This window comes from Pan troglodytes, chromosome 5, assembly GCF_028858775.2.
Source record: "Pan troglodytes isolate AG18354 chromosome 5, NHGRI_mPanTro3-v2.0_pri, whole genome shotgun sequence".
NCBI lineage: Eukaryota > Metazoa > Chordata > Mammalia > Primates > Hominidae > Pan > Pan troglodytes.
The window spans coordinates 47,993,841-48,015,127 of record NC_072403.2 but is presented as its reverse complement, the minus strand read 5'-3'; the positions used below and the strand labels follow the sequence as shown (position 1 = coordinate 48,015,127).

The window sequence follows — 21,287 nt, the reverse complement described above, 5'->3', positions numbered from 1 at the left end:
AAGAGGGAGGACAAGCTCTGTGTGGGTGTGGGCTCACACACACATGCACACGCACACACCGCGTCCCCCAGCCCCACCAAGTCAGGGTGGGTGGGGAGCTGGGCCGGTGCCTAGCCCTGCCTGACACTGTCCCAGCCGGCCAGGCCTCCACCCCTCCCTGTCCTCCCTTCCCACATTCAGAGGCACCTCCCAGGCCAGGCTGCCCAGTGGGTAGGGGAGGTACGAGGTAGCAGTGCCCAAGAAGTCAGGTGACAGGCCCCTCGAGGGCCTGTGAGCTCTCTCCAGGCCTGGGCCATCTTCTGAGCCTACCCTCCCTGTCAGTGCCCTACAGGAGCCTGCCAGGGGACAGAGCTAGAGAGAAGGAGACAAGGCAGCAACAGGCGCTTCTGCCCCCTTCCCCAGAGCTCCCTCATTCTGTGTGCTGTGGGTGCTGGGAATTACGAAGTGTTTATCAGGCATCCAGCAGCCAAAGGCCAGCTAGGAAAAGGACCTCGGGATCCCTCAGTGGCTGGGATGGGACCAGGGGCTAATACTCCAGCAGCTGACACCAGTCCCAGCTCTGCTGCTGGGATGCGGGGTGGCTGCAGGCCAGTCCCTTCCTCTCCCTGGGCCTCTGGCTCCTCACCCAACAGTGGGGGTCACACTGCATAGTCCTCAAGGGTCTCCCCAGCCACGACTTTCTGTGTTAAAATGACTTCCTAACGGAAGGGTAGATGGTGTGGTCAGCTCCCTGGAGGGCCACCGGAGAAGCCAGGCCCTAATGACACATGGACCCCTCCTTGAGCTCTGCTTCTGCCTCTGGAAAGGGAGGTTTTCCAGCTACTGGCGCAACCCCACCTTCCAGCTTGGGGAGCCGTGAGGAGCTGGATTTGAGCCACCAAACTTCAGAGGGGGTAGGACTACAGCAGTTGTCAAGACGAGAATACTGAGGCCTGGGGAGGGGAGGGCCCTGTCCAGGCCACTGGGCTCGATAGAAGCAGGGATAGGAGCCAGGCCTTCTCCCCAGGCTGGTCCCGGGTACAACATCGGAGGCCTGGCTGAGTGAGGGGTGATCCTTTCTCCCTCCTTCTCAGGGAAGACTGGGCCCAGAGAGCAAGCCGGAGCCTGTCCCTCTGTTTCTTCTTCTTCTTCCTTCTTTCTTCTTCTTCTTCTTCTCTTCCTCTTCCTCTCCTTCTCCTTCTCCTCCTCCTCCTCCTCCTCCTCCTCCTCCTCCTTCTCCTCCTCCTTCTTTCTTCTTCTTCTTCTCCTTCTTCTCCTCCTTCTCCTTTCTTCTTTCTTCTTCTTCTTCGTTGTTTTGTTTTTTTTTTTTTGAGATGGAGTCTGTCTCTGTCACCCAGGCTGGAGTGCAGTGGTGCGATCTCGGCTCACTGCAAGCTCCGCCTCCTGGGTTCAAGCCATTCTCCTGCCTCAGCCTCCCGAGTAGCTGAGACTACAGGCATCTGCCACCACGCCCGGCTAATTTTTTGTATTTTTAGTAGAGACAGGTTTTCACTGTGTTAGCCAGGATGGTCTCTCGATCTCCTGACCTCATGATCTGCCCACCTTGGCCTGCCAAAGTTCTGGGATTACGGGCGTGAGCCACCGCGCCCGGCCTGTCCCTCTGCGTCTGAGAGCTGGGTCCATAGAACAGTGGGTGGCAGCAAGGTTGTATTTTCTGGGGTTCTCTCTTGCCCTCCCCAGTCTGAATCAAGCCATCGCCAGGGTGATGCATATGAGGAATTAAAAATTAAATGCCAGTGTGGCAAGTATGGGAAAACTGGCCCAACAGGTCCCCAGGGGTGCCCTGGGCGGTGAGAGCTGCCTGGGTCACCCCACCCTCTGAGTCAGACAGGCCTGGCTCTGCCAGATGAGGCATCCCTAGGCTCAGGCAGGAGGCCTCGCCTGCCCTGCACCCCTCCCTTAGTCCTTGCTGCTGAAGAGGCAGCTGGAGTCAGCCCCATCTCTCCTTTCCACCCACCCCGCTGCTGCAGGAGCTTTTCTCTGAACTCAAGGCCTAGGCACCTTTTGGGGCTGGAATCTGAGCTCTGTAGGGTGAGCCAGGCAAGGCAGCCATGATTGGCTTTTAGCTGGTTTGTGTGGATGATGTTAGGCCAAAGGGTTGTGGGGTGTGGGGTGTTAGGCTTGCCACGAGAGTGCAACTGGAGCTCCACACCCCCTTCTTTACCCACCTGGTTCCTTCCCTCTCAGTAAGGACCTCAGCCTGAACCTCCAAAGCTCCATCTAGGCCCATAAACCTCCATCCTTCATCCTGGCCCATAAACAGCCCCCCCTTTGTCCCCATGGACTCACAGATGTGTGCCCCCTCAGGAAGACTGGCCAGAGAAGAAGCCCTTGAAGTGGGCTCAGGGCCATTTAGGCAGGGTCTCCAGGGACGTGGTGCGCCCTCTGAGGGCATGTCCCCTTGATCCTACTGACTTCTTGCCCCAGAGAGAGAGCAGACCTGGGCCCTCCATAATACCTGGTGGAGGGCAGAAGCTGTGGTAACCTGGGTCTAAGGGTGGTTCTCAGATGGTAGATAGGTCCAGAGGAAGATGGTTCATGGGTGGACACTCTTTTCTGGCCCCCAGGAGGGGTCTGAGCTGTGGCACAGTGTGGGGCTGTGTTGGGGAAACCATCCATCTCCTTTATAAACTGTTCACTGGCTCCCAACTTCACAGCTGCTCTGCAGGATACACACAGCCTTTCTCCATCCTTGATCCTCTACCACGTCCACCAGGCCAGCACCCCCATACTGCACCCCTAAGCCAGGAAAACAACTGGCTGGGCATCTAGTTGGGTATGTTGGGTGCCTGGAGGGGTTTCTGTGTAGCTCTTGCTCTAGGGCAGGGGTGGGGGCTCCCAGCTTCCTTCTCTCACAGCCTGCAGTGGTGCCCCCAACCATGCCTGCCTCTAACTCAGGTTCAGGGTCATCTCCCTCCCACTCTGCAACTCCACACCCCGCCCCACAGGGCCAGTGCCCCAGACCAGGCTCCAGGAGGAGTCTGGTGAGGAAGTCTGCATTCCACAATGCGTAGCTAAGACTCCGAGCTGGCTGCTACCCAGGGTCAACCATGCATTGCCCACTGGCCCAGCCCCTGGTGACCCACCCTTGAGACTTGGCTGAGCTCTGAGGAATCCCAGGCATGAGGATGTGTGTGTCCCAGGCATGAGGAGGCCAGTGGGGTGGACTGGGGCCATCAGTGGGTGAGTCCTGCCCTCCTGAACTCTCAGGGGTGCAACAGGTGAGCAGTGGGCCCCAGCCCCCACAAAACTTCAAAGGGAAACTAGCCTCATCCTTGAATAGCGAGTGTTTTCTTCCCTGCCTTCTTCCCTCCCTTTCTTCCTCCTTCTCAACTCTGAAATGTTAGCAGTCAAGAGGGCAATAGGGGATTCCTGGTGACCTGTCCCTGACCATGGGGAAGAACCCATTTCCTCAGATGCAACCAGAGAGACACACCCTGAAGGCTGTGCCCGGAGCAGTGGCCCAAGTCCTTGATTAGAATCCAGGGAAAATAAACTTTCTTCAGCACTACTCTGCAGGACCTCTTAAGGTGTGCAGTGGCCTCTGGTATCACAGCAAACCTAAGGGAGGTGGGATTATTCCCATTTTACAGATGAGAAAGCTGAGCCTCAGAAGGCAAGAAAGGGACACACTTCTTGAGCACCATCTATATGACAGCTGCTATCTCTGACTCCTTTTAGATAAGTCAGTTAAGATTGCAAATCTGGTCTGCCTGACTCCTAAGTTGATGTTTTTTCCACTCAATCACAATAATTAAAAAGAAAACTAGGCCAGGCGCGGTGGCTCATGCCTGTAATCCCAGCACTTTGGGAGCCCGAGGCGGGAGGATCACAAGGTCAGGAGTTTGAGATCAGCCTGGCCAATATGATGAAACCCCGTCTCTACTAAACATACAAAAAATTAGCCGGGCATGGTGGCATGCACCTGTAGTCCTAAGTATTCAGGTGTCTGAGGCCGCAGAATCGCTTGAACCCGGGAGGTGGAGGTTGCAGTGAGCCAAGATCGTGCACTCCAGCCTGGGTGACAGAGCGAGACTCCGCCTCAAAAAACAAAAACAAAAACAAAAACAAAAAAACCCAAAAAAACACACTATTATTGTATTGGGTATTTTTTTTTTAATTATAAAGGAAACAAAAGTTCATTGTTAAGAACCTCAGGCTGGGCACCGTGGCTCAAGCCTGTAATCCCAGCACTTTGGGAGGCCTAGGCGGGCGGGTCACAAGGTCAGGAGATCGAGACCATCCTGGCTAACACGGTGAAACCCCGTCTCTACTAAAAATACAAAAAATTAACTGGGCGTGGTGGTGGGTGCCTGTAGTCCCAGCTACTCGGGAGGCTGAGACAGGAGAATGGCATGAACCCCCGGGAGGCGGAGCTTGCAGTGAGCTGAGATCGCGCCACTGCACTCCAGCCTGGGCAACAGAGCAAGACTCCGTCTCAAGAAAAAAAAAAAAAAGAATCTTGCAATAAAGACAAGGAAGGAAATACATATAAATATTCTTGGAATGGTAGTTCCCTCCACCCATGCTTCCTCCCTAATCATTGCTGGGAACTTTCCAATATACTAGGCTGTGATGATGGGGTTTGTTTTTTTTTTTTTTTCGAGGTGGAGTTTCGCTCTTGTTGCCCAGGCTGGGGTGCAATAGCATGATCTTGGCTCACCGCAACCTCTGCCTCCCGGGTTCAAGCGATTCTCCTGCCTCAGCCTCCTGAGTAGCTGGGATTACAGGCATGTGCCACCACGCCCGGCTAATTTTGTATTTTTAGTAGAGCCAAGTTTCTCCATGTTGGTCAGGTTGGTCTTGAACTCCTAACCTCAGGTGATCCGCCTACCTTGGCCTCCCAAAGTGCTGGGATTACAGGCATGAGCCACCGCCCCTGGCCACTGTGATGGTTTTTAAAGGGCTGCTTTGGCCAGGTGAGGTGGCTCACATCTGTAATCCCAGCACTTTGGGAAGCTGAGGAGGATCACTTGAGCCTTGGAGTTCGAGACCAGCCTGGCCAACATAGCAAGACCCTGTCCCACAAAAAATATAAAAACAAGCTGGACAGGCTGGGCGCAGTGGCTCACGCCTGTAATCTCAGCACTTTGGGAGGCCGAGGTGGGTGGATCACTGGAGGCCAGGAGTTCGAGAGCAGCCTAGCCAACATAGCAAAAACCCATCTGTATTTAAAATACAAAAAAATTAGCCAGGTGTGGTGGTGCGCGCCTGTGGTCCCAGCTACTTGGGAGGCTGAGGCAGAAGAATTGCTTGAACCCGGGAGGCAGTTTGCAGTGAGCCGAAATTGCACCACTGAACTCCAGCCGGGGCAACAGAGTGAGACTCTGTCTCAAAAAAAAAAAAAAAAAAAAAAAAAGCTGGAAAGCTGGGCATGGTGGCTTGCACCTGTAGTCCCAAACTTTGGGAGGCCAGGAATTCTCCCTTTTTTTTTTTTTTGAGACAGAGTCTCACTCTTGTGCCCAGGCTGGAGTGACGTGGCGCAATCTCAGCTCACTGCAACTTCTGCCCCCTGGGTTCAAGTGATAGCGATTCTCCTGCCTCAGCCTCCCGAGTAGCTGGGATTACAGGCACCTGCCCCACACCTGCCCTTTTTTTTTTTTTTTTTTTTTTTGTAGAGACAGGGTTTCACCATGTTGGCCAGGCTGGTCTCAAACTCCTGACCTAAGATCCACCTGCCTTGGCCTCCCAAAGTGCTGGGATTACAGGAGCTCAGGAATTCGAGGCTGCGGTGAGCTATGATCTTGCCACTGCATTGCAGCTTGGGTGACAGTGAGATCCTATCTCTAAAAAAAAAAAAAAAAAAAAAAAATTAAAGTGCTGCTTCAACTGAACTGAGTTGCTGGCTTGTACACCTCTGTGAAGTAAGTGAAGTGACCGATGGTCTTAGCTTCTGGGTGTTGTCTGGGTGTGAGGACGAGGAAGTGCTGAGGCCCAGTTTCGTGGAGTTCCCAAGCTGGTAGAGCCAGGGCTGGACTCTGCCCCAGGCAGCCACAGTGCAGGGAGTGGCTGTGGCCAGCTGCCCAGGCTGGCCCAAAGAGGGAGGTGCTGCAGCCAGGCCCACCAGGAGCACGCTCAGATGCTCTTTTGCATGTTCTTTGCTTCACTGTACACAGGTTGGTCTGCCCCTTTCGATGTGGGCTGCCACACTCGGAGGGCCATGCACTCCACTCCCCTGAGAATGTTTGAGACACATGGCAACCCCTGCTGGCAGCACCCTGGGCTCCTAAGTCTGTCATTTTCCTGATGCAAAGGGTGGAGCAGTGTAAGGTTGGGACACAGCAGGCTCCCCAGCTGACTGCAGCAGTCAGAGCCCCGTGTCTGAGGCCAGCAGTGACCTCAAGCCCAGCCCTGCCTGCCTCGTCTGGGGCTCCTGGAAAAGAACTTTGATAACTCTCCCTCCCAGCTACTCCTGCCTCTACCCTGCTGCCCCTTTGGCATCTCTGGAGTCAGAGGACAACCTTGAGGCAATACAGTTGTCTGTCCCAACACCCTGCCATCGAGGGGTGACCCTGAGTGTCCAGGTCACTGCCCACACGACGCAGGTGAGGTGACTCACAGAAGGGACACTTTATGGACTGACAGAACTCTGTAGTCAAAGTGATCCTTGGAGAGTATTTACAGAAGGGGCAGAAAACTGAGACCAGAGTGAGAAGTTACTTTGCTCCAAGTTAATTGGTAGCAGAGCTAGAGCCATAACACAGGTTTTCTGCCTTTTTGTCCCATATTCTTTTTTTTTTTTTTTTGAGACAGGGTTTTGCTCTGTCACTCAGGCTGGAGTGCAGTGGCACAATCTTGGCTCACTGCAATCTCCACCTCCTGGGTTCAAGTGATTCTCCTGCCTCAGCCTCCCAAGTAGCTGGGATTACAGGTGCCCACCACCACACCCGGCTAATTTTTTTGTATTGTTAGTAGAGATGGGGTTTCACCATGTTGGTCAGGCTGGTCTCGAACTCTTGACCTCAGATGATCCACCTACCTTGGGCTCCCAAAGTGCTGGGATTACAGGCGTGAGCCACCATGCCCGGCACTTGTCCCATATTCTTTCTGCCACTCATTCACTCATCCAGGAACGTATTCATTCAACAAACATTTGTTTAACTGCCCGGTCTGTGTCAGGCACATACAAAGAAGCAGCCATCACCGAGCCCTCAAGTAGACTGGGCTGGGCAGCAGTGACTACAATCATCAACTCTATGTCTATGGACATAGAGTTGTGTTAGAGGGAAAGTATGAGAGCAAACACTGTACTGGCAAAGGAAGCAGGCTGTCAGGTCCCAATATTGGCCCTGGCACTTACTAGCTGTGTGACCTTGGGCAATGTACTTAGCCTCTCTGTGCTTCAGTTTTCTCATCTATAAAATAAAAATAATAACTTGTCTCTTAGGGTTACTGTGAAAACTAACAGTAAGACTGGGTTGCTATATGTGAAGTACTCAGAACAGTGCCTTGCACCTAGTAGATGCCTAATAAATGTCAGCTGCAATAATAATGCACACAGAGCCTGAGGATCACACAGGGAGGAGAATTAACTCTGGCTGGGGTTGCCAAGAAGGACTTCACAGAGGAAGGGCATTTAATCTGGGGCTTAAAGGATACCTAGGAGTTTGCCAGGAAAAGAAGAGAATCCTAGGCAGAGTAAGAACAAGAACAAGGCTGTGGAAGCTTGAGATGTGGAAATGGGTTGCAAGTGGGAGCAGTGACTTTCGGGGGTTGGGAGAGGCAGATGTAGCTGGATCATCTAGAGGGCTTTTCAAGCTACCCATCCGCCCCTGGGACCTCTGAAACCTCTGCACAATTCCTCCAACGGGTGGTTTTTGTGCCCCACTGAAGACCCCTGCTGCAGGGAGCACACTTGTTCATGAGTCGGTCAGGTTCCCCCAGCTACAGTGGGGTAGGAAAAAGACAAGAACCACCAGTGGGAGCCCAGGGTTTGTGGAGTAGGTGGGGAGAAGATGGTAGGAGCTGCAGAGGTCCAACTTATGAAAGTTCTCACAGGCCATGTGAAGGTGTTTGAATTTCTTCCTCTGGACCAATGGAAGGATTCTGAGCCAGAAAGTAACCTGCTCTGAGATACTTTTGAGAAAGAATATCCCTGTGGCAGCTTTGGAGAATGGAGTGAGGCAGAGACTGGGAAAGTATCTGGCATCAAAGGGAGTCTGTTCATCTGGGTGAGGGATGGTGAGGACTGAGGAAGGGCTGAGGTGGAGGGGCAGCAGGAAGGAAGGATTCAGGAAGTGATGGGCAGAACTGGATGACCAGCTAGGTTTGCAAGGTGCCCGAAAAGACAGTGATCCATAACTTGCTGTGGGACCTTGGGCATGTCACTGAATCTCTCTGAGCCTCCATTTCCTCATCTGGAAAATGGCGGTAACAATGACAGCACCTGTCTCATTGGGCTGTTGTGAAAAGCAAATTAGTTAAGTGATAGAAAGTGCTGAAAGAGGCTGGGCACAGTGGCTCATGCCTGTAATCCCAGCACTTTGGGAGGCCAAGGCGGGCGGATCACAAGCTCAGGAGTTCAAGACCAGCCTGGCCAACATAGTGAAACCCCGTCTCCACCAAAAATACAAAAATTAGCCGGGTGTGGTGGCAGGTCCCTGTACTCCCAGCTACTTGGGAGGCTGAGTCAGGAGAATCACTGGAACCCGGGAGTCAAAGGTTGCAGTGAGCCGAGATCTTGCCACTGCACTCCAGCCTGGGCGACACAGCGAGACCATCTCAAAAAAAAAAAAAAAAAAAAAAGAAAGAAAAAAAAAAAGAAAGTGCTGAAAGAGTACCTGATACAGAATAAGTGCTGGCCAAGTAGCAGCTGTTGTTCCTACTGTTAAGATTGGGAGTTTAGGGGATGGGAGAAAGAGGTGATGTCTAGAGGTTACACACATTCTAAGTTGCCCCCAACACTTTTTCTTTTGATTTCTTGTCTTCTGTTTTGTTTAACTTTTTTATTATGATATACATAAGATAAAATTTACCGTTTTATTTATTTATTTATTTATTTATTTTATTTTATTTTTTTGAGACGGAGTCTCGCTCTGTCGCCCAGGCTGGAGCGCAGTGCCTCCATCTCGGCTCACTGCAAGCTCCGCCTCCCGGGTTCACGCCATTCTCCTGCCTCAGCCTCCCGAGTAGCTGGGACTACAGGCGCCTGCCACCATGCCCGGCTAATATTTTGTGTTTTTAGTAGAGGCGGGGTTTCGCCATGTTAGCCAGGATGGTCTCAATCTCCTGACCTCATGATCCGCCCGCCTCGGCCTCCCAAAGTGCTGGGATTACAGGCATGAGCCACTGTGTCCGGCCTTTTAACCGCTTTAAAATGTACAATTCAGTGGCATTAAGTACATAACTTCTTCTTTTCTTTTTTTTTTTTTTTTTTTTTTTGAGATGGAGTCTCACTCTGTCGCCCAGACTGGAGTGCAATGGTGCGATCTTGGCTCACTGCAACCTCTGCCTCCCGGGTTCAAGTGATTCCCCTGCCTCAGCCTCCTGAGTAGCTGGGATTACAGGCGCCTGCCACCATGCCCGGCTAATTTTTGTATTTTTAGTACAGATGGGGTTTCACCATGTTGGTCAGGCTGGTCTCCAACTCCTGACCTCGTGATCTGCCCACCTCAGCCTCCCAAAGTTCTGGGATTACAGGTGTGAGCCACCATGCCCGGCTCTTTTTTTTTTTTTTTGAGACAGAGTCTCTCTCTGTCGCCCAGGCTGGAGTGCAGTGGCACAATCTTGGCTCACTGCAACCTCTGTCTCCTGGGTTCAAGCAATTCTCCCTGTCTTAGCCTCCCGAGTAGCTGGGATTACAGTCGCTTGCCACCACGCCTGGCTAATTTTTGTATTTTCAGTAGAGACAACGTTTCAACACATTGGGCAGGCTGGTCTCAAACTCCTGACCTCCAGTGACCCGCCTGTCTCAGCCTCCCAAAGTGCTGGGATTACAAGTGTGAGCCACTGTGCCCTGCCTCAAGCTTTTCCTTTGTTCTCTGAGGTGAAGAGAGGCAGGTTAGGAAATTCAGCACCCATGGAGATGGATGCTGTCCACACCTGTGCATTTGCACACTGAAATATGTCACCATCCACGCCAGTGCACTTGATGCCAGCTGCCTGGGTGGGAAGCAATTTACCTTCTGAGTCTGTTTTTATGGGACTAAGATTAAAATGAGTTTGCATTTGCCTTCCCTGAAAAAACATCAGTGAAAGGGACAGCTAAGTAAGCCACAGGAGCCCATGTGGGCCCATGTGGGCCCAAGTGGGAAAGAAAAGGGCCAGACAGGGGCTTGGAGAGCCAGAGAGACTATGTTCAGTTCAATACTGGAAGCTTCTGAAGGGATGAGGCTGGCCTTTGGGACTTGCTCCAAGGGCAGACCATGGTGTGTCACAGCACCGCAAGCATGGTGGTGAGGTGGTGGGGGTGCTGTGGGATCCCCTTGTGTCAGAAGAGGGACCTAAGAAGCCAGGGCTTGGACTGAGCTGTTGTTACAAGCCGCTCCAGAGATGGATTTTTGCCGTGTGGTCTTGGGAGTCTAATGTGTTTTCTAAGTGCTTTTAGATCAAAGGGCATAGTGAGTAATATTACCTTAGGCCTATAAAGTCTATCCGTCTTCCTCCCACACACACCATTAAGCATTCAGGGTAACCCAGAAGGTGCTACTAGACTTACAGGGAGCTTAGCTTTGATTGTTCACGATTTTTTCACTTTTCTGGAAGAGAGGATTACAAGATATAATCCTTCAACTAGCATTGGTTTCCTGGGTTAGGGATATTATCTCATTTGATTCTCATAATAGCCCTGCAAAGTAGGAACTATTGGCTCAATTTTCTTCTTTTTTTTTCTTTCTTTTTTTTCTTTTCTTTTTTTGAGACAGTCTTGCTCTATCGCCCAGGCTGGAGTGCAGTGGCATGATCTCAGGTCACTGCAACCTCTGCCTCCCTGGTTCAAGCAATTCTCCCTGCCTTAGCCTCCTGAATAGCTGGGATTACAGGCACCTGCCACCATGCCTGGCTAATTTTTGTATTTTTAGTAGAGATGGGGTTTCGCCATGTTGGCCAGGCTGGTCTTGAACTCCTGACCTCAGGTGATCCTCCTGCCTTGGCCTCCCAAAGTGCTGGGATTACAGGCGTGAGCCACCATGCCCGGCTGCCTTGGTTTTCTAAGTGAAGAAAATGGGTCTCAGTGATCTGTAGAAAAGGTAAGGTGGAAAGCCTAGGTTTGCACCCTGGCTCTGTGAAGGGATTTGAGGTGACAGCGGTCACACTCTTAGTATAGGGCTATTGCACAGGAGGAGCCTGGACAATGGCTCAACGTCACTGTCCCCATCCCACATCTCCACTGCTCATCCAAGGCTACACTGCTGGCAAGCCTGAGCATGAATGGAACCCAAGACTTTTGATGCTAAGTCCCCAGCCTTTCCGCTTTTCAATTATGTTGAAATTAATCAGAGATCTCAACCCTGGCTTTTGAAGGCCTGGCCTCCATCTCATCAAAATCAGAGTGTGTGTACTTGATGGAGGTTATTAGACCGTCAGTGATTTGCATGTGTGTGTGGCACATCTCAGCATGTCACGGGAGACACACTTCTGATGGGCTGGGTCCCTGTACCTGCCCCTGGTTCCCAATCACTGGGTTTGAGAAAAGTTGAGAACAGGTATGTTGTTGGCCATGCAAATCAAGTAAAGGCAGGAAAAAAAAAAAGACAAGTTGATGGCTCAAGGCCATTCCAGCTTCAGAATTCTTCAAGAACAAGATGAGTGTTTTGCTGATCCCAAGTGACCAGAGTAATTCTGAGATGGCCCTTGGTAACCCAGGGTCTCATAGATATTTCTGTAACATCGACCTTGAGTGCCCTTCTTGTATATTAAGTCCAGAGGGTTAGTACCATCAGCCCATCACTAACAACTGGGCTCACTATGCATCCAGCTTTGGGGGATACCATAAGACATGGTCCCTGGGCTCCAAGGAGCTCCCAGATCTCACTGAAGGAACTAGAGGACAATCTGGAGTGCAAACAAGTGTCTCCCCTCTTTTGGGAGCTTGGCTGTGGGTTGCTCTGGGTAGCAGTGGGTCAGTGTGGTGCGGACAGGGGATGGCTCCCAAGTGCTTTTTGTGCATTGCATCATTTAGTCCTCACAGCTTCCCTACAATGGGTAATTCTATTGTTATCACCATTTCCCAGATGGGGAAACTGAAGCACAGGGAGATTAAGTAACTTGCACAGTCATACACCTAATAGGTAGCAGAGCTGAGATTCAAATCCAGACAGGCTGGAAAGCCAGAGCCAATGCTCTTATCCCCTACCCCTGTTCCATCATCCTAGAGGGGCTCAGCTAATCCTTGAAGGATAAGGGATTTTAGGGAGGCAAAATACTAAGGAGTGGGAGCTCCACAGACCTGGGTTTGGTAGTACTGGTTGTGTGACTTTAGACAACTTACCAAAGGTCTTTGAGCCTCAGTTTCTTCATCTGGTAAATGATGACATCCTCTTCTATACAGAGTGGTGTGACTGAGATAATGTGTTTAGTTAGAGCACAGTGCAAGGAGTATTATGATTATGATTATTGTTATAAATGGAGAGTGGGAATGACAGGTACAGCTGACCAATGCCCAGCATCATGGATGAACACGGACTATATGGGGTGGTTGAAAAGGTGGCAGGGAGGGAATCGGTGAAGCTACAATGTGGGATGGGTGTAATAGGTGAGTGGGAAATAACAGTTGGCTGGGAAGCATGAGGCCAGGTCATTGAGGACCTTGAAAACTATCCTAAAATGCTCTACAGCTCTTCAAAACAGCAGGTGTGTGGACTTTGTTGACATATGGAAATGTGTGTTTGGAAAAAAAAATAGAATGCAAAATAGTATGTACAAACTGACAGCTGTGTAAACATATTATAGCCTCTTAAGCTTAGCGATCAGAAGGGCATCTGTAGAGCTATAAATATTCAAGTTCAGGCTGGGAACAGTGGCTCATACCTGTAATCCCCACACTTTGGGAGGCCAAGGTGGGCGGATTACTTGAGCCCAGGAGTTCAAGACCAGCCTGGGAGACATGACGAAACCACATTCTCTAAAACATATACAAAAAATTAGCCAGGGCTGGGCGCGGTGGCTCACACCTGTAATCCCAGCACTTTGGGAGGCAGAGGTGGGCAGATCACGAGGTCAGGAGTTCAAGACCAGCCTGGCCAACATGGTGAAACCCCGTCTCTACTAAAAATACAAAAAATTAGCTGGGCATGGTGGCGCACGCCCCTGTAATCCCAGCTACTCGGAAGGCTGAGGCAGGAGAATTGCTTGAACCCAGGAGGCAGAGGTTGTGGTGAGCAGAGATCATGCCATTGCACTCCAGCCTGGGTGACAGAGCAAGACTCCATCTCAAAAAAAAAAAAAAAAAAAAATTAGCCAGGAATGGTGGCACACATCTGTAGTCCCAGCTACAGATGGGAAGATTGCTTGAGCCACGAGATGGAGGCTGCAGTGAGCCATGATTGCACCACTGCACTCCAGCTTAGGTGACAGAATAAAACCCTGTCTCAATTAAAAAAAAAAAAAATTCAAGTTCATCACTTTTTATTTTTCTGTAAACACCTAATGAAAACTAAGAACACACAGGAGGCCAGGCTGAGGAGTTTGGCTTTTCACCTGTGGACCTCCATGGAGAGTCAATGCAGATTCTATTTGTTTGTTTTGCTTTGTCTTTTTCATTGAGATGGAATTCATATACAGTCAATCCTCCCTATTTGTGGATTCTGTATTTGCAAATTTGCTTAGTGGCTAAAACGTATTTGTAACCCCAGAATCAATGCTTGTGTTGCTTCTGTGGTCATTTACAGACATGCACAGAGCAGTGAAAATTTTGAGTTGCTCAATGCACATGTTCCCAGCTGAACAAGAGGATTCTATGCCTTCTTGTTTTAGCTGTCATACAAAAACAAGTGTCTTTTTCTGTTTAGTGTCATGTGTTATAGTGCTATCGGCCATGAGTTCAATGTTAACCAACCAACAAAATATATTAAAATGTCTTTAAGCAGAAACACAGCTAAAACAAGGTTATGGTTATGTATTGATCAGTTGACAAAAATCTTGTGACCAGAGGCTCATAGGAACCTAACCCTGTATTTCCCCTAGGAGCAACGGGTCAGTATTTACTAATACTATGTTCATTGCAACTTTATAGAACATAACTATGACAAATAGTGATGATTGGTTGACTGTACCACAAGATTCACTTTTTAAAATCAGCCTTTTATATTTTGGTATATGCACAAGGTTATGCAACCATGACCGTCACTGCAGATTTTCAAGCAGTAAAATGGCCTCAAAGAGCAGCAGTTTGAGAATTATCTGTCCATCTTTCCCTGTCCCCTGATTTCTTTCTGGTCTCTTTCAGAATGCCCAGGAAAACCATGGGCTGGCTGTGCCCACCCCCTCGGTTCCAGAAGATTTTGCAGACAAAGAAGTGACAGGTAAGTGAACCCTGGGCTTGGGGCTTGTCCATCTTTCTTTCCTCCTAGGGCCCTGAGTTCAAAAGCTAAGCATCTGCTCATCTTCACAGCTGGTGACAAAGCCAGAGTCCTCAGGCACAGCCACTCTCGCCATCCTCAGTCATCTTGAACTGGCTGCAGTGGGCTGGGGCAGTGGGGCTGGGAGTTGAGGAGAGCCAGGGTCAGCGAAGGCCCCTTTCTGGCGGGGGAAGGATGGAAAGGGGACAAGGCCAGAGCAGGAACAAGTGCAGCATAAAGTGGGAGAAGGGCCTGGCTTTGAATCCCAGCTCCCCACATATTCACTTTGCTCCCTTGGGCAAGACACTTCACCCCTCCTACCTCTGTATCTTCCAACGAACGATGGGAACAACAGTTCAGTTTGGAGGAGTAAATGAAGTGGTGGATGGGATGTATGTCACGTCTGTCACACCTCTCAGAGGTGCTTCAAACTCGCTAATGGCTTCCCGTGTCACTCAGAGAAAAGGTTCTTGCAAGGACTGCTGGAGTCTGACCGGAGTCTGGCCACTTTGCTTGCTTGCTTTCCCCTCCCACACTGCCCCGGCCACAGCATCTCCTGTTGCTCCTGAAATACCCCAGGCACATTTCCGCCTTGCGGTCTTTGCACTGCAGACCTCTCAGGTTAGAATGCTCTTCTGCGAGGCATCTGTGTGGCCGTCTCCCTCACTCCTCCCTTCTTTGCTCAAATGTCACCTTCTCTGCGAGGACTTCTCAGACTGCTTTATTTATTTATTTATTTATTTGAGATGGAGTCTCGCTCTGTTGCCAGGCTGGAGGGCAGTGGCGTGATCTCAGCTCACTGCAACCTCTGCCTCCCGGGTTCAAGCAGTTCTCCCACCTCAGTCTCCTGAGTAGCTGGGACTATAGGTGCACACCACCATGCCCAGCTAATTTTTGTATTTTTAGTAGAGACAGGGTTTCACCATGTTGGCCAGGATGGTCTCTATCTCTTGACCTCGTGATCCACCTGCCTCAGCCTCCTAAAGTGCTCGGATTACAGGTGTGAGCCACCGCACCCGGCCGGACTGCCCTATTTAAATTGCACCTGCTGCACCCCTCCCCTGCTGGTGTTTTTTCCCATCGCACTCATCCTCTAATGTGATAATAATGTACTCACACATTATGTTCATTGTCCCGTTCAAGCGTAAGCTCCCTAGGAGGACCAGTGTTTGTCTGTTTTTTGTTTTGTTGGTTTTTTTGCTGCTGTACCCCAGCTGCTAACTCCTGCCTGACAGTTGGGTGCTCAGTGAATGTTAGTTTTCCCCTTCCCCACTCTTGGTTTCTTCAGTTTGAAGTCAGGCAGCTGGGAGGAGCCCTTCAGAGCCGCACACTCCCCAGGTTCGCCACACTGTTAGGGACTGAGAGGAGGGGAGCAAAGGATGGGTGCCCCTAAGAAGGAAGTAGACTCTGGGAGAGGGGCTGGGGACCTGGTCCGAGGACAAGAGAGGGATGTGTGCTGCTGGGGCCAGGGGCTCTCAGCATCTCTTTAGCACCCAGATTGTCCAGGCCACCTTCCTTCTGCACACCCCTGTTCTATTCTGCAGTCCAGAATCTGCCTCCATTCTCTATGAAGTGGACAGCTGGGTTCTTAATAGTTTCAGGGTCTTTAGAAAGCAGGAGTAGTTTGTGCAAATTGCTCCCTCCTGCGGGTCTCTCACCCAGCCTTCCTCACTGAGGAGGTCTCTCGCCCCTGCCCCATGACTTCCTATCTCTTTCCCACCTTCCCTGTCTCACACAGTCTGAAAAGTTAAGCACAGATGGTAGGAATCAAAGTGGTTCCATTTTATTAACTGCCTACTGGAGGCCTGGCACCATGACAAGCCCTTTCTGTGTATTTGCATGGATTCTCTCATTTAATCCTCACAACAGCTGTAAGAAGCGAGCACTGACATCATGCCCCTTTGACAGATGAGGAAACTGAGGCTCAGCAAGGTTAATTAGTGTGTTCAAGGTCACTCATCTAATAAGTGGTAGAGCTGGGATTTGAACCCTGGACTTTCTGGCTTGGCCAAGGTCAAGGTCCCAGCAAGAAACAGATGGTGCACTCAAAGGGGATAACTGAAGAGAGTTGAGTAAAGGGACGGTATACCAGAGTGTGAGCTTGGTTAGGCGACTCTTGTCTCCTGGAGACAGTGACACCCAGGGACTGAACATAGTGGGAGAGGGACACCCCAACAGGACCTGTGTCTGCGGGGCAGGAAAGACAGCTGCTGCCAACCTGTGACGCAGCCAGGAGGCAGCCAGAGGAATCAGTGCCCTGGCCCTCTTGTCCCCACCCCCCATCTCAGGGGCCAAGGGAGTCCTGGCACAGGTTAGAGGGTGACTCTGGGGAGGCAAATGGAGGTAATTCCATACAGGCTTCAAAGGCTGTGCCAGGGACAGGCAGGAGACACTCCCTAGAAAGAAGGGGGGACACCCCCAGGACAGCTCAGGAGACTGGACACAGGGCTGCTCCCTCTCTTGGTGTTCAGGAGAAAATGATCCAGTCATTCTCTTGGGTGCCCACCCCTGCCCCTGCCCTGGGTAAACAGAAATTGGCAGGGCTAGTCTGCCTTGTTCCTGCCCCCCATCTTTGCCTCTCCTTCTTTCAGGTACCAGCTCACTAGTCAATGGCAACCTCCGACTGTACAGCTCTGTGGGTGACCTGAGGCCTGGACAATATGGCCAGGATCTACTCATCCCCCCACCTCCCCCAGGCCCAGCCCCAGGGCCCCCTCAGGACATTTCAGAACCTCCAGGGGGGTCGCCACTGCCATCTCCACCTTCCACAGCACCCCCACCACCTCCTCTGCTGCTGGAACCCCCACCCCCGCCCAGCATGGCCCCACCTCCACCCCCAGTATTGGAGGCCCTATCCCCACCACACACTCTTTCCTCCCCATCCATACCCACCCCTCCTGACTTCATTCCCCCTGCCCCACCCTTGGCCTTTCTAGCCCCCCCACCGCCTCCTGTGCCAGCCCCAGCACCCCCAGCTCCAGCATCTCCTCACACAGTGGGGACTCGTCTCTTTCCCCCTGGGGGTGTCACCAAGTGGAAATCAGATGTAGCACTGAATGGCAGGCGGGCAGAGGCCACCAGAGCCAGCCCCCCGAGAAGCCCTGCTGAGCCAAAGGGGAGCGCCCTGGGACCTAACCCAGAGCCCCATCTCACCTTCCCCCGTTCTTTCAAAGTGCCTCCCCCAACCCCAGTCAGGACTTCGTCCATCCCAGTTCAGGAAGCACAAGAGGCTCCCCGAAAGGAAGAGGGGGCCACCAAGAAGGCTCCCAGCCGACTCCCACTGCCTCCCAGCTTCCACATCCGCCCCGCCTCCCAGGTCTACCCAGACAGGGCCCCCGAGCCAGACTGCCCTGGGGAGCTCAAGGCCGCAGCACCAGCCAGCCCAAGGCTTGGCCAGTCCCAGTCCCAAGCAGATGAACGAGCTGGGACTCCGCCTCCAGCCCCTCCCCTGCCCCCTCCTGCACCCCCCCTCCCTCCCCCAGCACCCCCACTTCCCCCAGCTGCACCTCCTTTGCCCTGTGCTCAGAAGGCAGCCCATCCACCTGCTGGGTTTACAAAAACCCCTAAATCCGGCTCTCCTGCTCTCAAACCCAAACCCAACCCCCCCAGCCCAGAGAACACAGCCTCTTCAGCACCTGTGGACTGGAGGGACCCCAGCCAGATGGAAAAGCTGCGGAACGAGCTGGCAGCCTATCTCTGTGGCTCCAGGAGAGAGGACCGATTCCTCAGTCACAGGCCAGGCCCAACAGTGGCCCCTCAGAGCAAGGAGGGCAAGAAGGGCCCCCGCCTGCCTGAGAAGGAGACTCCCCTGAGCCTGCCAGCAAAGGACACTCCCCCAGGTGTTCCTGAGAAGAGTCTTGGCGGCAGCAGCCTGACAGAGACAGAGGCTGCCCCCAGCCTGACCCTGCCCCCTGTGGACTACATTCCCCAAGACTCTCCAACTCCCAGTGTGCGGCAGATCCGGAATGAGCTGGAGGCCCGGCTCTCCTCATCAGCACAGAAGGAGGCTAAGCCCAGCATAGGATCTCTGCCCCCTAAGCCTCGGCTAGAAGGGGGAAGAATTTGTGAAAACGGGGCTGATAATGACAAACTCTCCAAGCCTGTGGCCAAGAATCTGCCACCTCAATCCACCACCCTGCTGCCAACTACATCACTCCAGCCCAAGGCTATGTTGGGACCAGCCATACCACCCAAGGCCACACCTGAGCCAGCCATACCACCCAAGGCTACACTTTGGCCAGCCACACCACCCAAGGCCACACTTGGGCCAGCCACACCACTCAAGGCCACATCTGGGCCAGCCACACCACTCAAGGCCACATCTGGGCCAGCCACACCACTCAAGGCCACATCTGGCCCTGCCATAGCATCTACAGCCACAACTCTGCCCACCACCACATCCCAACTGATGGCAGAGAAGGACTCAGGCCCAGCTGGCCATTCAGAGAAGCCAGCATCTCAAGAAGTTTCCACTCCCTCCCAGGCAAGGGGAGAGGGGTCCCCCTCAGAGGTGACTAGGCTGCCCACACAGGGAGCCCGCTCATCTGCAGCCCTCCCACCAAAGACATCTCCTGGTGGAGGAGAGGTGCCATGTCTCTACAAGCCCCACTGCCACCAGAGCAGCCTCAGCCGTGAGGTTGCTGTGGTGATGCCCACCCTGGCCAGAGGAGGGGCTGCAGGGCCAGGGGAGCCCGTGGAGGTAAAGGAGCCCCCAGGGCTGCCAGCCAAGCCTCCTGCCTCGGCCCAGCCCACTGATGAACTCCTCAGGCACCCGGTGACTGGGGAGGTGGTGGAGCGGGGCTCGCCGATGGCCCTGCTCCTGGCGGCCAGGCAGAGGGCACAGAAGGGGAGGTCTGGAGGGGCTGCCCTGGGTCGGTCCTCTCTGCCAGGAAGTCTCCGTGACCACAGCCACCAAGCCGAGGCCAGCTCTGACAGCATCTTCCACAGCCAGGGCACGCCCAACTCTTTCACTGTGGTGCCCAAGTTACCCAAGGAGGCTGAGAAGGACTCCCCGCTGACGACCGAAATGCCCAATAAGTGGGGGCCGCGGCTGGGAAGAGACGCAGAGGGCACAGAGCTGAGCCGCAGGCACAACTGGACAAAGCCAGAGCCCCAGGCCCCTGTGGCCTGGGAAAGAGCAGCTCCCTCCAACCTCCCCCAGGGCCACCCGCTGCCCAAGTCCTTCTCCTCCCCACCTTCTCCTTCGAACAAGAGGGAGGAGGAGGAGGAGGAGTTCAACTTCGAGGTCATCCCACCGCCGCCAGAGTTCAGCAATGACCCTGAGCCCCCGGCCCCGACCCTCCAGTATCTGGGCCGCCAGAGCTCCCCTCCCCGGAACAACTACTCAGACTTGAGGCAGCTCCCGAACGCTGGCCCCGGGGCGCCCCCGGCTCTCGGCTTCTCGCGCTTTCCCGCGGGCGCGCGCTACGCCGGGGCTGGGGGCCTGGAGCGCTTCTCGGGAGGGGGCCGCTCGCTCATAAAGAAGCGCCTGTACGTCGGGGAGCCGCACCGAGGCCCAGGGCTACCCCACGGTGGCACCGGCCGCAGCCTGAGCTCTCCCAACTGCTTCGGGCCGCAGCCCGGAGGCCCCGAGATGCGGCGCGTGAACTCGGCGGGTCGCGCGCCCCCCGGAGGCCTGCACGCGCCGAGGCTGTCCCTGGAGGGCGTCGCCCGGGGCGCCGCGGAGGCCAAGCACAAAGCGCCCGGCAGCGCCGACTACGGCTTCGCCCCAGCTGCCGGCAGGTGAGCTGCGGGCCCGGCTGGTGCGGGAAGCCAGGAGGGGTGGAAAGCCAGGCGAGGGCCAAGGAGGCCCGGCCATCCGTCAAGAGAAAACATTTGGTTTTCTCCCTTCGGCCTTGCAGGTAGAACGGGGGAGGGAGGCCCACTTACCGGGAGAGGGCGCTGTTGGCGCCTTCCTGACCTGCTTGCTGACCTCCCTTGTTCTCTTTCCCCACCAGCTCCTCTCGTCTCTCTCCCGCCCGCTAGATCCCAGAGGTCACGCTAAGTGTGGGGCGGGGAGAGATCTGAGTGGTCCTTGGGTGGAGGGATTTCCCAACACAGAGTTGGATCCCGACACAGGCCAGGAGTGAAAGAGTTCTGAGTGAAAGGCTGTTAGGCATGTTCTCCGGCCAGCAGGGCCCAGACCAGAATGGGAGCCCTGTTTGTGATGGTCTGCGGTCCCTCCCTGGGGTCGATAAGCCCAGGGCTTGTGGGGGCAAATACAGAAGTATGAGCAGCATCTTTTCCTCTCGGTCCCTGGGGGAGATGAGAGACGTGTTGGTTAACCAGCTGCAGATATTCACCTCACATCTCTTGCTCTCCCCCAGGTCTCCCCACACCACCACCCGCTATGGAAGCCCCATCAACACGTTCACCGTGAGGCCTGGGACCCGCCATCCCATCTCCTATGCCTGCTCAGGGGCCCATCGGAAAGCCACCTCCTGAGCCAGGGGTTCTCTTAGCTCTACTCCAACAAACTGTGTCTTTAAGGATCTGGGCACTTGTTTCTTGTTGGGGGTGGGAGGTACACAGCAGGTGTTGGGCGACCTGACTCAGACAAAGAGGAGTCTTTGATCCCCAAAGACCAACGATGAGAAGCAGTGGCCCAGGAAGACCAAGAGTGGGCTTCTGTTTCCCAAAGCGCTGGTGTGACTGTGGACTGTTTACACGTGGGGGGTGGGAGGGGAAGGAGGGTAGAGAGAAGGAACCATTAAGGACCTGGGCGCTGAGTTTCCGCTCTCTGGTACTATCTGCTTTAGCAAGAGTTAATTAAAACAGTTTTACAAGCACGGC

At 53.3% G+C, this 21,287-nt stretch overlaps 1 protein-coding gene across 1 annotated transcript in view; it reads left to right on the top strand.

The window, feature by feature from the left end:
* Positions 1–21,039, top strand: part of C6H6orf132 (chromosome 6 C6orf132 homolog) — a 39,035-nt gene extending 17,996 nt beyond the window's left edge. Inside the window, exons 3-5 of the mRNA XM_016955482.4 lie at positions 14,384–14,459; positions 17,087–20,237; positions 20,822–21,039. Of these exons, the coding sequence (XP_016810971.3) occupies positions 14,384–14,459; positions 17,087–20,237; positions 20,822–20,939 (3,345 nt within the window). The 3' untranslated portion in view covers positions 20,940–21,039. The remainder of the gene's footprint in view (positions 1–14,383; positions 14,460–17,086; positions 20,238–20,821) is intronic.
* Positions 21,040–21,287: the final 248 nt, after the last annotated feature.